Raw genomic sequence first — 12,469 nt, 5'->3', positions numbered from 1 at the left:
AGGAGGATTAAACTTTGAGCAAAAGAGAATTTATAAAGGGCAGCTTGGGAGAGGGATGTTATTTTCTTAACATCCTAGTTAGTCTTGGCTTCCACAGTGACCCACCTTGAGTCTTTACAATACCTCTGAGATAGAGGCCTAGATGGGGGGGTGGGAGGGAGAGCCAAGATGGTGGAATGGAAGCAGTAACTTTTCTAAGCCCCTCTATGAATCCCGTCATTAAAGTTTAAAAAGGGAATCTGAATGGATTTTAGAGTGACAGATTCCATTGGGAGGCAGAGTGCGGCAGATTCCCAGCCCAGGAAAGTGTAGGTCTGGGAAGGGGGAGTGAGAAGCATGCAGTGGGGCTGCACCATCATGGATCTGAGAGCAGACTACAGCTGAGTGAGAAGGACTCACCCAACTCAAGCTCAATTTGTAGCAGTCTCACCACAGGATGGAGGATCAGTCAGAGCTGGGTAAGAGAAAGCCCATTGCAGCAACAGCAGTTTCTTCTGGGGCTATCATCCCACAGCCTGGAAGTGTAAAAATCAGCTACCTGAATTTCCAGGGGCCAAGAAGGCAGAGTAATCCCTAGCTGTTCCAATTCCCGCTCCCTCACCCAGAAAACCCAGAGATAAATGTCCCACCCAGAGTAAAATCCTGAATTAGTGGAAATAACCTCAGGCTTAGTAGTCACTGAGAAAGGGTGCAACTAAGGCAGTAAGGAGTCTGAAGTGAAGGCCAGGAGGGGTCCCAACAAGCCCCACCTAACCAGCAGGAGAACCAGAAGCCCAGGGTGGTGGATCCAGCAAGCACGAACAACACAAGCCCAGGTGGGCCTTAGCACCACCAGAGGAATCTGTGGACACCAGCTCTGCTGGCTGTCAGCTGCTGAGCCTGCTGGGGCATAGAGGTGGAAATCTGAAGTGGCCAGACCACCCCTCCCCAACAGATTACTCTGTGAACCTCAGGGTAGCTCAGGGGAAACACTGAGAGTCCTGGCCTTGGCCTCAGTTCAGTCTAGACATACAGAAACTATAGCACACGAAGTCAACAACCAGGCACCTAGCTCCCAGCTTGAGAAGTGTGGGTCAGAGCCCTCTGTACCCCAGAAGCAGAAATACACTTTAAAGGTCAAGAAATAGGCAATCACAATGGGCCATAAGAAACTTGCAAAGGGAAGACCAAAGACAATTTAATCCTATTATTGTGAACGAGAAGAAACACTTTCAGGAGACACTATGGACTCTGTATCTACACCTGAGACCACAGAAGGAAATATGAACAGGTTTCAAGCCCAAAAAGCATTCTTGCAGGAGCTCAAGAAAGATTTTAAAAGCCAAATTAGAGAGGTAGAAGATAAATTTAAATCTACAGTGGCCAAATTGGAAAAAAATCTCACTGAAGAAAACAAATCCCTAAAAAATAAAATTTGTGAACTGGGACAGGAGGTTCAAAATTTAGCTGGAGAAAATACCTCCCTAAAAAAGGAGCTTCAAAAACTATTCAAGGAAAATAATTCACTAAAAATTAGAATCAGTCAAATAGAGGCCTAGATGGGGGCATAATGAACAATTTGGATGTTTTTCTTCCCTGATGCCTCAATGTTATAATGACTCAGTTGCCTTTCTGTGTCCTTTGAGAGTCATAGATGTGACCTTTGCCTAAATGTTTAGCCAAAATAAGTGATTAGTTGTAATGGAGCTACCCTGAGGATGATGGGAACTTGGGAGAAGAGGAAGTTGAGCTTATGGAATAAATTTCTGCATTCTTGAGGATTTGTTTCAGTGCCTTTCTCAAGACGAACACATTTCTGAGGTTGGCTAGTGAAGGGGGGTGGCGGGGAATCTGGCAGCCTAACCTCAAAGTGAATCACGGGATTCTCTCTGGATGCTCATATACACTCTTAGTTGTATCAAGTTCTGAGGCAGAATTGCTCAATCTCTTGTAAACTTTTCTATTTTGTGGCTGAAGTGACTTCCCTGCCCCTATACCTATGTTTCTGTGTTGAGTTTGGATCTATGTCTCTGGTTTGGGGCTCTGTTTGGACCATTATATTGTGAAAAATGGTACAGAGGAACCTTCTGACTTGAAGAAAAACTATTCTTATTTCTCACTGGGCTGTACCACTCTGAGACTTCTCTAACTTTTCTATAATGCCTCAGGAAGCTCATTATTGGGAAAATCTCATCCTCCTACAAAATTCAGTGAGCCTTAGTATTCCACTTTATAGCTCTTTTATGTAAGGGTGGAGTCATGAACTCCAAAACTTCCATGGGGGTAGGGATTAGCTCAGAACATTTACTCTTTTTCTCACCTGGCTGCACTACTTATCCACCAGTTTCCTTTTGTGTCTCCCAGCCCCACCCCACCCCTAGCTTAAGCTCCTTGAGGGCAGATACTCTCTTTTCCTGTTTGTGTTTAGCACAGTGTCTGGCTTATAGTAGCCACTTAATAAATGTTTATTAACTATTGAGACTTTCTTGAGGTTTATGGTGAATTGTTAGCTGTTCTGAGGCATTCGTTTGCTTGCTGACAACCCAGAAAAGAGAAAGTTTAGAACACATTATGAATAGTGTTTGATTTTAAATGTGACATCAAATAAACCAGACATAACTGAATGTGTTCACTTGTCCTTTGACAAAAGATTGCTAGTATTGTACACATATTTTTAAAAGCAAATGAGCATTTTAGATTTTCCTTATAATTGGTTTTCTACATTTTTAGTAGTTGCTATTTTAAGATGAATAAAAGGATAAATATATGTATAAGTAAGATAATATAAGTAAAGTGCTTTGCAATCCTTAAAGCACCATATAAATGCTAGAGAATATTATTATTGTTGTTCTTATTATATTATGAAAAGTGTGTTTTCTAGAATATGACCAGAAGTGACACATTATCAACATGTTTGGGAACAATCACTTTAAATGATTGCTGATTTGCGGATGAGTTAAAACTCAAGCTTAGCTTGTTTAACTGCACACTTACTTGTTGAAAATACCTCAAGTAAAGTTTCTTATCTAAAAAAAATGAAAAAAGGAATGTTGGGATATTGGGGAGAGAGGATTTAGTACTTGCCCAAGAGATCAGGAAAAATAAATGGGAAATATTATGAGATTACTTGTTTCAATTATTATGATACTCTATCAATATATGTGCTGACTAGAAATATTCCTTGGTTAGATCTGTTTTTACTGAGAGCATAGTATGCCATTATGGAAAGAATTCTGGAATTAGAGTTAGGAAGAGCTGGGACTACTGTCTCTTCTCAGACACTCACTAATTAGGTCACCTTGGGTAATTTTTAGGGCAGCTAGGTGGTGCCACAGAGAATACTAGGCTCAGGAAAACCTGAGTTCAAATGAGATTTCAGATACTAGCTGTATGACCCTGTTTGCCTTAGTTTCCTGGAGAAGGAAATGGCAAACCACTCCAGAATCTTTGCCAAGAAAACCCCAACTGGGGTCACAGAGGGTTGGATACGATTAAACAATAACAAGAAGTAATTCAATTAGTATCTATTAGATTTCCTCATCTGTAAAATGGGGATGATAACACCACCTACCTCAGTGGGTAATTGTAAGGACCAAATGCACATAAAGCACATTAAGCCATTTGCAAATCTTAAAGTGCCATATAAATGTGAGCTATTTACCTGGGTGACCTTGTATGATAATTTGACCTCTCTAGTTTCATTTTCCTCATATCTATTTCTCACAGGCTAGAAACTTATGACAGTTGAAGAAGGAAATTCAATAGAATCATAATATTGCCTTAGTTGGCAGCCTCAAGAAAGACCTAATGGTTTTGGAGAATGCCCAGAGAAAGGAAAATGTAATGAGGGAAGGGATAAGCACCGAACTATGAAAGCAGATTAAGTAAAGATGAGCACTCTTATCTGGAAAGAGGAGGGCCAGGACTAATATGCTCAAAGTCTATAAAATCAGGCATGGTGTGCACAGAGTGAATTTATCTATCAAATCTCAGATTAATGAAACTAGGGAACCGTCCCTGAAGTCTGAAAGAGGAGAGTTTAGAACAAATAAAGGAAGGGTTACTTTTCACAAAGTAGTGAATTTATGGAATTTATTGCCCTGAAAAATGTGAAAGTTGGAAATGTAAAAAAAAGTTAGATAAGATGTTGAATGAAAATTCAAAAATATGTTTTTAAGAGAAGTCAGAATGTTTATAACAGCACCTATCTCACAGGGTTATTCTGAGGATCAAATGAGAAAACATGCACTTGTTGTTCAGTCATGTCTGACTCTTTGTGACCCCATGGACTTGGCAAAGATACTGGAGTTGTTTTTCACTTCCTTCTCCAGTGGATCAAGGCACACAGAAGTTAAATGACTTTCCCAGGGTCACACAGCTAGTGCCTGAGGCTAGATTTGAACTCAGGACTTCCTGATTCCAGGTCCAGCACTCTATGTACTGAGCCACCTAGCTGCCTCCACAATAATCTTTAGTGCTTCCCTGTTTTGTGAGGGTTTATGGAAAATTATGTCAAAATTTGGTTGCCCAGAGAAATTCATCAACACTATATGTCAGTTTCATGACAGCATGTTGACCTGGGTTCTGGATAATGGACAATGCTCTCATGCCTTCCCAGTCTCCAATGGAGTGAAACAAGGCTGTGTGCTTGCTCCCATGCTTTTTAGCATGATGTTTTCAGCTATGTTGTCAAATGCTTTCAATGAGGATGAACATGGTATCAAGTTCAGCTATCACACTGATAGTAAATTCTTCAACTTGAAAAGGCTACAAGCCAAGACCAGAGTGGAGGGAGTATTGGTGCATGATTTTCTGTTTGCAGGTGATTGTGCATTCAATGTAACCTCTGAAGCTGACATGCAACAAAGGACAGATCAATTCTCTGCTGCTTGTGCTAATTTTGGCTTAACAATTAACACTCATTAACATCATTACATAACAACAACATTAACTCATTAACATCAGGCACCACCACATCATCCATACACGGAACCATTGGTTATAGCAAATGGAGAAGTTTTGAATGCTGTGGATAAGTTCACCTACCTTGGTAGAGTACTTTCCAGGGATGTACACATTGATAATGAGGTTGACACACACACTGCCAGAACTGCCAGAACTAGCTCAGTGACTGGGAGGCTCCAGAGGAAAGTATGGGAGAGAAGAGGTATTAGACTGACTGCCAAACTGAAGGTCTACAGAGCTGTCGTGCTGACCTCATTGTTGTATGCCTGTGAAACCTGGACAGTCTACCAGCTCCATGCCAGGAAACTGAATCACTTCCATTTTAATTGTCTTAGGAAGATTCTGAAGATCACCTGGCAGGATAAGGTAGCAGACACTGAGGTTCTTACTTGAACTAAACTACCAAGCATTCAAACTCTACTTCAAAGAGTGCAACTCCAATGGGCTGGCCACATTGTTCAAATGCAAAATGCACACTTGTCAAAAAGACTATTTTATGGAGAACTCACACAGGGTAGGCATTGACATTGTGGTCAGAAGTGATAGAAGGACGCTCTCAAGATTTCTCTCAAGAACTTTGGAATTGATTGTGTGACATGGGAGACATTAGCACAGGACCACTCAGCGTGGCGTGCCCAGATCAGAGAAGGCACTGTATTCTATGAGCAAAGCAGAATTGAAACAGATCAAAGGAAGCCCAAGATGCACAAATTTGGAGAATCCACCCCAAATGCTCACATGGACTATTTGTGCCTCACTTGTGGTAGAGTATTCCAAGCTCATATTGGTCTGATCAGCCAGTCAGACACACTGAAACTTGACGTGAGCATAGTGATGTCATTTTGGTCCTCATCGAGAACAAAGGACAACAACCACCAACCAATTTTTTTTTTCTATAATAAAATACAGCCTCCTTGACTTGGAGAGGAGCAGCACCTACAAGATGGAAAGAAATGGTAGGCTAGAGGGAAATGCGATTGTGCAAATGACAAACAGAGTATTGCAGATTTTTAGCTTGGGTTTGCCTTCTCTGTAGGAACAAGAAGGAGACAGTTTCTTTTGCTGCAGCTACAAACTTTGCTTCTAGGACTAAGAAATCAAACTATCAATACTATAATTCTACTTTCATTTCAAGTTAAAAAGACTTTCTAGGTTAGCCTGGGCCCTTCATCCTGACATGTAACATAGTTTTTCATGCCAAATCTATTATTTGGTAAAGGAAGGTACAGCTGAGCAACTTCCTTTCTCAAGGCTGATCAGCACTCTCCCTGCAATTTATAGGGGTGGAGAATTGTTTTGGCACACAGAGAGATTAAGTGACTTGTTCAGGGTCACATATAGCATTGTATTAGAGCTGGGGCCTGAATTCAGGTCCTCCTGACTCCAAAGTCTTATCTACTGTGTCCTACTGACTCTCAACATTGTTATTTTTCTCTTTTTTTTATTAAATGGAAAAGTGAATTCCAAATTCCAAATGACTTGATGAAAGATGATAATGTGGTGAAAAAAACTGGACCTACCTGTGTTCCCTCTATACTATAGGCCAAATCCCATTACAACAAATATTATCACAACACAAATCTCCCTATAATAAACAAACTTTTAATCTTTAGGCAATTTTCTACTTAATTCTAATTATATTCATAGCATAATAGAATTATTACAGCATAACAAAGAATTATGAAAAGTCTCACAAAGTTTATTTTAATTGGTTTTAAGTTAGTTCTACATGCACTCATTTAGATGCCTTTTGTAAGCATTCTTGAGGTCCCCCCCATGAATATTATGTTGGGTATCCCCAATAAGACTGTCAGATTGAGCCTGTGTCTTTTAATATTTTTCTATGTCTTTAGAACTTGTGGGTGCTCTTCATTTCCACGTGAGTCTCCCCCCTAAAACTGCCTCAAATATAAGTTATTCTTATCATACACTCAAAAACATAGCCCATAAGTCCCCACTGATGTGTTTATTATTTCCAGTCAGTCAGAACATACAATTATTCAAAACAAAGCCATTAATAAAATAGAGTAAGAAAAGTAGCAAGAAAATATTTTGCCCAAGAACCTGGGTCATACCTGTAGAGGACATGTATGGCTAGAGTATATTTGTGGATGGACATACATGAGGAACAAACATGACTAAGACACACACACATAAAGACAACTCATGACATGACAGTAATATCATCTGGTGATTTATTGTACTTCTCCTGTTACATCTATACCCTGCTAGAAATTGCTCTGTTCAAAAACCTTTTTTCTTCAAAAATTAACTAATTTATTTTTAGTTTTCAACATTCACTTCTATAAGTTTATATTTTCTCTGCCTCACTCTCCCCCACCCTTCCCAAGGTGGCGTGCAATCTGATACAGGCTCTACATATACATTCTTATTAAACATATTTTCACATTAGTCATGTTATATAGAAGAATTAGAACAAATGGGAGAAAGCATGAGAAAGAAGAAACAAAACAAAACAAAAAAAAAAAGAGAGCAAATAGTATGCTTAGATCAGCATTAGACTCCATATTTCTTTCTCTGGATATGGAGGGAATTTTCCATCATGAGGTTTTTTTTTTTGTTTCTGTTTTTAGGTTATTGCATTGCTGAGAAGAGCTAAGTCTATCAAAGTTAGTCACTGCGCAATGTGTCAGGGACCTTTTGTTGTGCACCACATCACATTTTGACTGTTCTTTACTTCTCTCTAAGCTTCATATGTCTCTCCTACTTTCCAACCTTTTCTACTGGGTTGCCTTCACTGTTGATCCCTACCAGATCTCAACTGAAGTTCTCAGATGAGGTACTCTATCTTCCCCCTTAAGAGAGGGACTGAATTCTTCCTCTCTTTTAGCTTACAGTGCAGTCAAAGCTTTATCTCTTTTAATGAGAATGGTAGACCCTTAACACAGAGTCATTGGCTAGTTAGACCCCCTCACCTGCTCCCCATCTTAACTGTCTTCGAACTAACATTTCCTTGTCATTAGGAGCCATGGGCATGTACCTATGTCTATTTTAGAATAAAAAAATCTTTGTAAATCTCACTTTACCCTTCTATGGGGACCCAGGTCCCCCCAAACCCATTTCAAGGAACTCAACCAAAGAATCCTGATAGGATTACATGGGTTTGTGGCATCATAATTTTCCTTCAGCCTCTTCCCCCTAGTTGCTTGAGAATCCCATGAAAATTAAGGTAGGGAAGGCAAGAAGAAAAAAAGTCAGGTGGAGTCATCTATGAGGCATCACCCTCTATCTCATTCATTGTTTCAAATTTCTGCTTTTCTTGCATATATACATTCAATAACAAGCCTTCCTGGCCATACAGAAATGATTATATCTGGCACTTTATGGCAATTATGGTTTACAAAACATGTCAATACATTATCTTATCAGAATATCAAAAATAATCCTATTAGGTAATCAGAACAAATATTATTTAACACATATGAAAACCGAGACTCAGAGAGGTTAAATTGCTTGTCCATGATTACAATAGTAAAATCCAAGTTTTTAAACTCCAAATATAGTGCTTTTTTTAAACTGGAAAGACTTGACCTGGAGTTATGAAAAACTAGGTTCAAATTTCAGTTTTGCTATTTAATATAAAAGCAAATATATTACATAAGAAATTATAAGCCCAACATTTAATGAGCATGAGAGACATACTAGTTGAAATGGAAACCATAGGTGGAATATAATTCTTCCCAGTGATTCTTATACCATCTCTCTAAAAAGGTAAGCCATAGACTTAGAATATGATATAGATGGGGGATGGGGTGGGGTGGAGATATAAATGACAATGGTATCTGAGAATCCAAAAGAATCCATTTCTTCTGCATCTTTTAGTTATCATTTCTACTTATTTTTGTTCCAGAGGCAGGTGCATCAAATTCATCATGCAGGGAAATTTATTGCGGACCATATCCTGAGTCAGAACCAGAAGTAAAGGCAGTAGCTAGTTTCCTCAGGAGAAATCTGGATCACATTAAAGCATATTTAAGTATGCATTCATACTCTCAGATGGTGCTGTTTCCATACTCCTACACTATGAGCAAAAGTAAAGACCATGAAGAACTAGTAAGTGATACTTGAAAAATTTTTTACTTCTTATTAACATTTTAAGAACTATTTAAAACTCTGAATCAATCACTTATTCAGTCAACAAGTCTTTATTAAATACCAACTATGTGCCCAAACACCGTGGATACAAAGGAAAAAATTGCTAGTCCTTGCTTTCATAAATTGTACATTAAAAAAAACTCTTAGTAAATATATTTACTATGATGGTATTGTAGGAATGGTAGCTAAACATTCCTCCCCCCCCAAACCTGGGATGTACTTCCACATATATGCACAGTATTCCTAGAGTGGGCTCAAAATTAGGGTGCAGTGCTGGTAAAATACATTTCTGGATGCGCTGTGGCAAAAGCAATCATAGCTCCTGGTGCTACAGGGCCAGGGAGCCCTTTCTTTGTTCAGAGTCCTCACACAGCTTCCCTTGATATAGCATCTTTACTGGGTAGTTTGTTTAGCTGAGTTTCCATGGTCTTTACCACTCCATAGTTCAACTCTTTTCTCTCCCATTTCTCCCTCTGTATCCAAGTTATCTGGAGCACATGTCTTTGCTCTCCTCTGAATGCAGTGTCCAGGAGCTTACTAATATTCTCCTGGGCAAGACAACAAGGACATGATCAAGTATATGCAAAACGTAGGGAATATGGGCTAGACCAGTGATTTCTCTGGTAGAGGGAGCTCTTAGGAGAGGAAAGTACCTTTACCAATGCAGACCTCTTTTCTGAAATTTATAGTCTGCAACTTAAAGAACTTTGAGAGGTTAAGTGTCCAGGGTCATCCCCTCCTGTTGGCCAAGTGAGAATGTCAATATTCTAGGTCTTATAAAAAACAAAAAGACAAAGATGTAAAGGAAATTTTAAATTTGGGTAGAGGGATTGATTGTCTCCTACATTATAACTCAGTATATTAATTCTGATGGAAAAGAGTTTTGAAGTCATGGGAAATTTTAGAAAAAAAAAAAACCCAGGTGTTCTTAGAGAGAAGGAATGGACAGTGGTGGAGAGTTAAAGAGAGGGAGAGAAAATATTGTGTTAGAGTGAAAGAGAGCTATATTTGGAATCAGAAGACCTAGATTCTGGATTCTAGTGGCTTTAGTACTGCTTTATAGATGTGTGAACTTAGGCAAGTCAGTGTGGATCTCAGTTTCTTTGTTTGAATGAACCTAGAACTAGTTGCATTACTAGTAGCTTGTAGAATTGTTGTAAGGTTCAGATAAGGTAATGGTAAACTCTAAACAGCTAGAGAAATATTAGCTATCATTAAACTATATTATGAGTAACATTTCTAAATTGGTTTATAGATTAAATATAGGTATATTCACCTTTACATAAGAAACACTATGTATGAATCAAATTTAAAAACTGAAGGGTATTTTCAATATGCCTAGAGGAGCTTGCTACCTAAAGCCATTATTACACTGCAAATATGTATTTGAAGCAAATAATCCTTCCATAGTACAAGGCTCATTTATCTATTGCATTATATTGCATTATGTCAACTTGGATTGGGTTGTATTGTTGTAAATCTCTATTTTCAAATATCTGCTCTACTGAAATTGAGGTAAATCTACAAATGAAAGGTAATGTCACCATCTGCTAACCACTTCTACCATTCTGCTTATGATAGTCATGCTCTAACAAAAATCCCATATCTTATTATTTTCAGTCTCTAGTAGCAAGGCAAGCAGCTCAAGCCATTCTGAGAGTTAATGAAAATACTTATTACAAATATGGCCCTGGTGCACAAACAATCTGTAAGTATTATTTCTTAAGCTCTTTGAAAACAGTCAATTGTTATACAAGAATATGTATAATATATGCATATGTATGTATAATATATATGCTTAATATATGTATGTATAATATATAATGTAATTATATGTTATAATTTTCTTTAATCTTCTATATACTTTGCAGAGTATATTTTTCTTTTCCCTCCCTTTAACTTTCTATCACTCTCCATATATATTACATGACATATATATGTATGGATATATTATATATATTGCATTCCTCTTGTTGCAGTCATTTTAGAAATCACTTGTGCTATTTAGTAACTCTCTTACTTTTTCACTCTTTGTCTCTCCCCTCCCCCAATATAGTATATACATGTTATACATAGTAACTAAATGTGTGTATAAGCACATATATACATATGTACATATTCCTCTCTGTTGCAGTTATTTTAGAAACAGAACCTTCATCTGTGCTATATAGTATTAGACATATACTATATTTGTGTGTGTAAGTGTGTATGTAATATACACATATATATTAATAATGATATATAGTAACCTATGCTATTTTGTGACTATTAAAGTATACACATATACAGACTATCTGTGTGTGTGTATACATTATATACATATATGTTACTAAATAGCACATGCAAAGTTTTTGTTTCTAAAAATGACAGCAACAGAGAGGAATGTAACATAGAAATAAATAAGTGTAACTTTGTAAATAAGTTATCAAATAGAGTAGAACAGTTTTTTACATTGTAAAAGTCTACACTAGAGGAATGGTAGGTGTATACTATGGTAACAAAATGAAGATTGTTCGACACTGAGATGCTGTTCTTCAGACTTCTCAAGTCTAGTGTTTGAGGGCTCCACAAAATAGCCCCAAATTGCCTTAGAAACCTAAGCTTCTGTGGCATTTACTCTTCGCTTTACCACAGAGGAGCATTACTATTGTGTTCCATGGTCACTGTCAGTCATGAGAACAAACCCCCAAATCTGAAAGAGTTTTAGAAAGAAATTTATTTGGTCATTTGGTAGAGGAAAAAGCTGGAACAGGTGACTTCATGTCCAATCTCTACAAGCACCTAAGCAAGATTGCAGAGGAGGCAGTTTTTAGACAAAGTTCATTGTTACATAGATGATATGACTAAAGGACAATTACAAAACAACATGTTAATGAGTATAAAATAACAGCTATAAACCATACATAAGTGCATTAGAGCAACAGCACCTGTGAAGGCTATCTAGATGTGAATTTTATGGATATATATTGGTAGAAATTAGGGAAGCTAACATTCTACACAGGGGAAGTGTTGGAGCAAAACCAGAGTTAGGCTAAACAGGTTACACACAGGGGATGAGTACAAGCTTGATCTGGCTTGGCTTGAGAGATTGTGGTGAGGAATAAGGAGAGGTGAACTTGGAAAGGTACAACATAGAGGGCTTTGAATGTTAAACCGAGGAGTGAAAATTTGATATGGAATAAAATAGGTAGCTCCTTTGATTTTTGAGTTATGCTTTTTTAAAAAAGTTGTTTGAGTAAGATTATTCTGGCAGTGTTTAGGATGTAATGGAAAATTGAGGATGACAGACTAATTGCGAAGGACTGTTGTTATAATTTAGGCATAAAAGGATGGTTTGAATTTTGGTGGTAACTGGAAATAGAAGAAGAAACATATTCAAACAATATTATAAAGGAAAAGATGTTAGGAC

At 37.9% G+C, this 12,469-nt stretch overlaps 1 protein-coding gene across 1 annotated transcript in view; it reads left to right on the top strand.

Annotated features, from left to right (window-relative positions):
* CPB2 (carboxypeptidase B2) overlaps nucleotides 1-12,469 on the top strand; it is a 56,715-nt gene that overhangs the window by 36,137 nt on the left and 8,109 nt on the right. Inside the window, exons 9-10 of the mRNA XM_069068836.1 lie at nucleotides 8,816-9,018; nucleotides 10,681-10,768. Of these exons, the coding sequence (XP_068924937.1) occupies nucleotides 8,816-9,018; nucleotides 10,681-10,768 (291 nt within the window). The remainder of the gene's footprint in view (nucleotides 1-8,815; nucleotides 9,019-10,680; nucleotides 10,769-12,469) is intronic.

This window comes from Petaurus breviceps, unplaced genomic scaffold (assembly GCF_028583685.1).
Source record: "Petaurus breviceps papuanus isolate PSGF00001 unplaced genomic scaffold, PetGlider_PUasm1.0 90769, whole genome shotgun sequence".
In the NCBI taxonomy this organism is placed as follows: Eukaryota; Metazoa; Chordata; class Mammalia; order Diprotodontia; family Petauridae; genus Petaurus; species Petaurus breviceps.
Note: the sequence above shows the minus strand (reverse complement) of the source record. Positions and strands in the feature narration are given on the sequence as shown.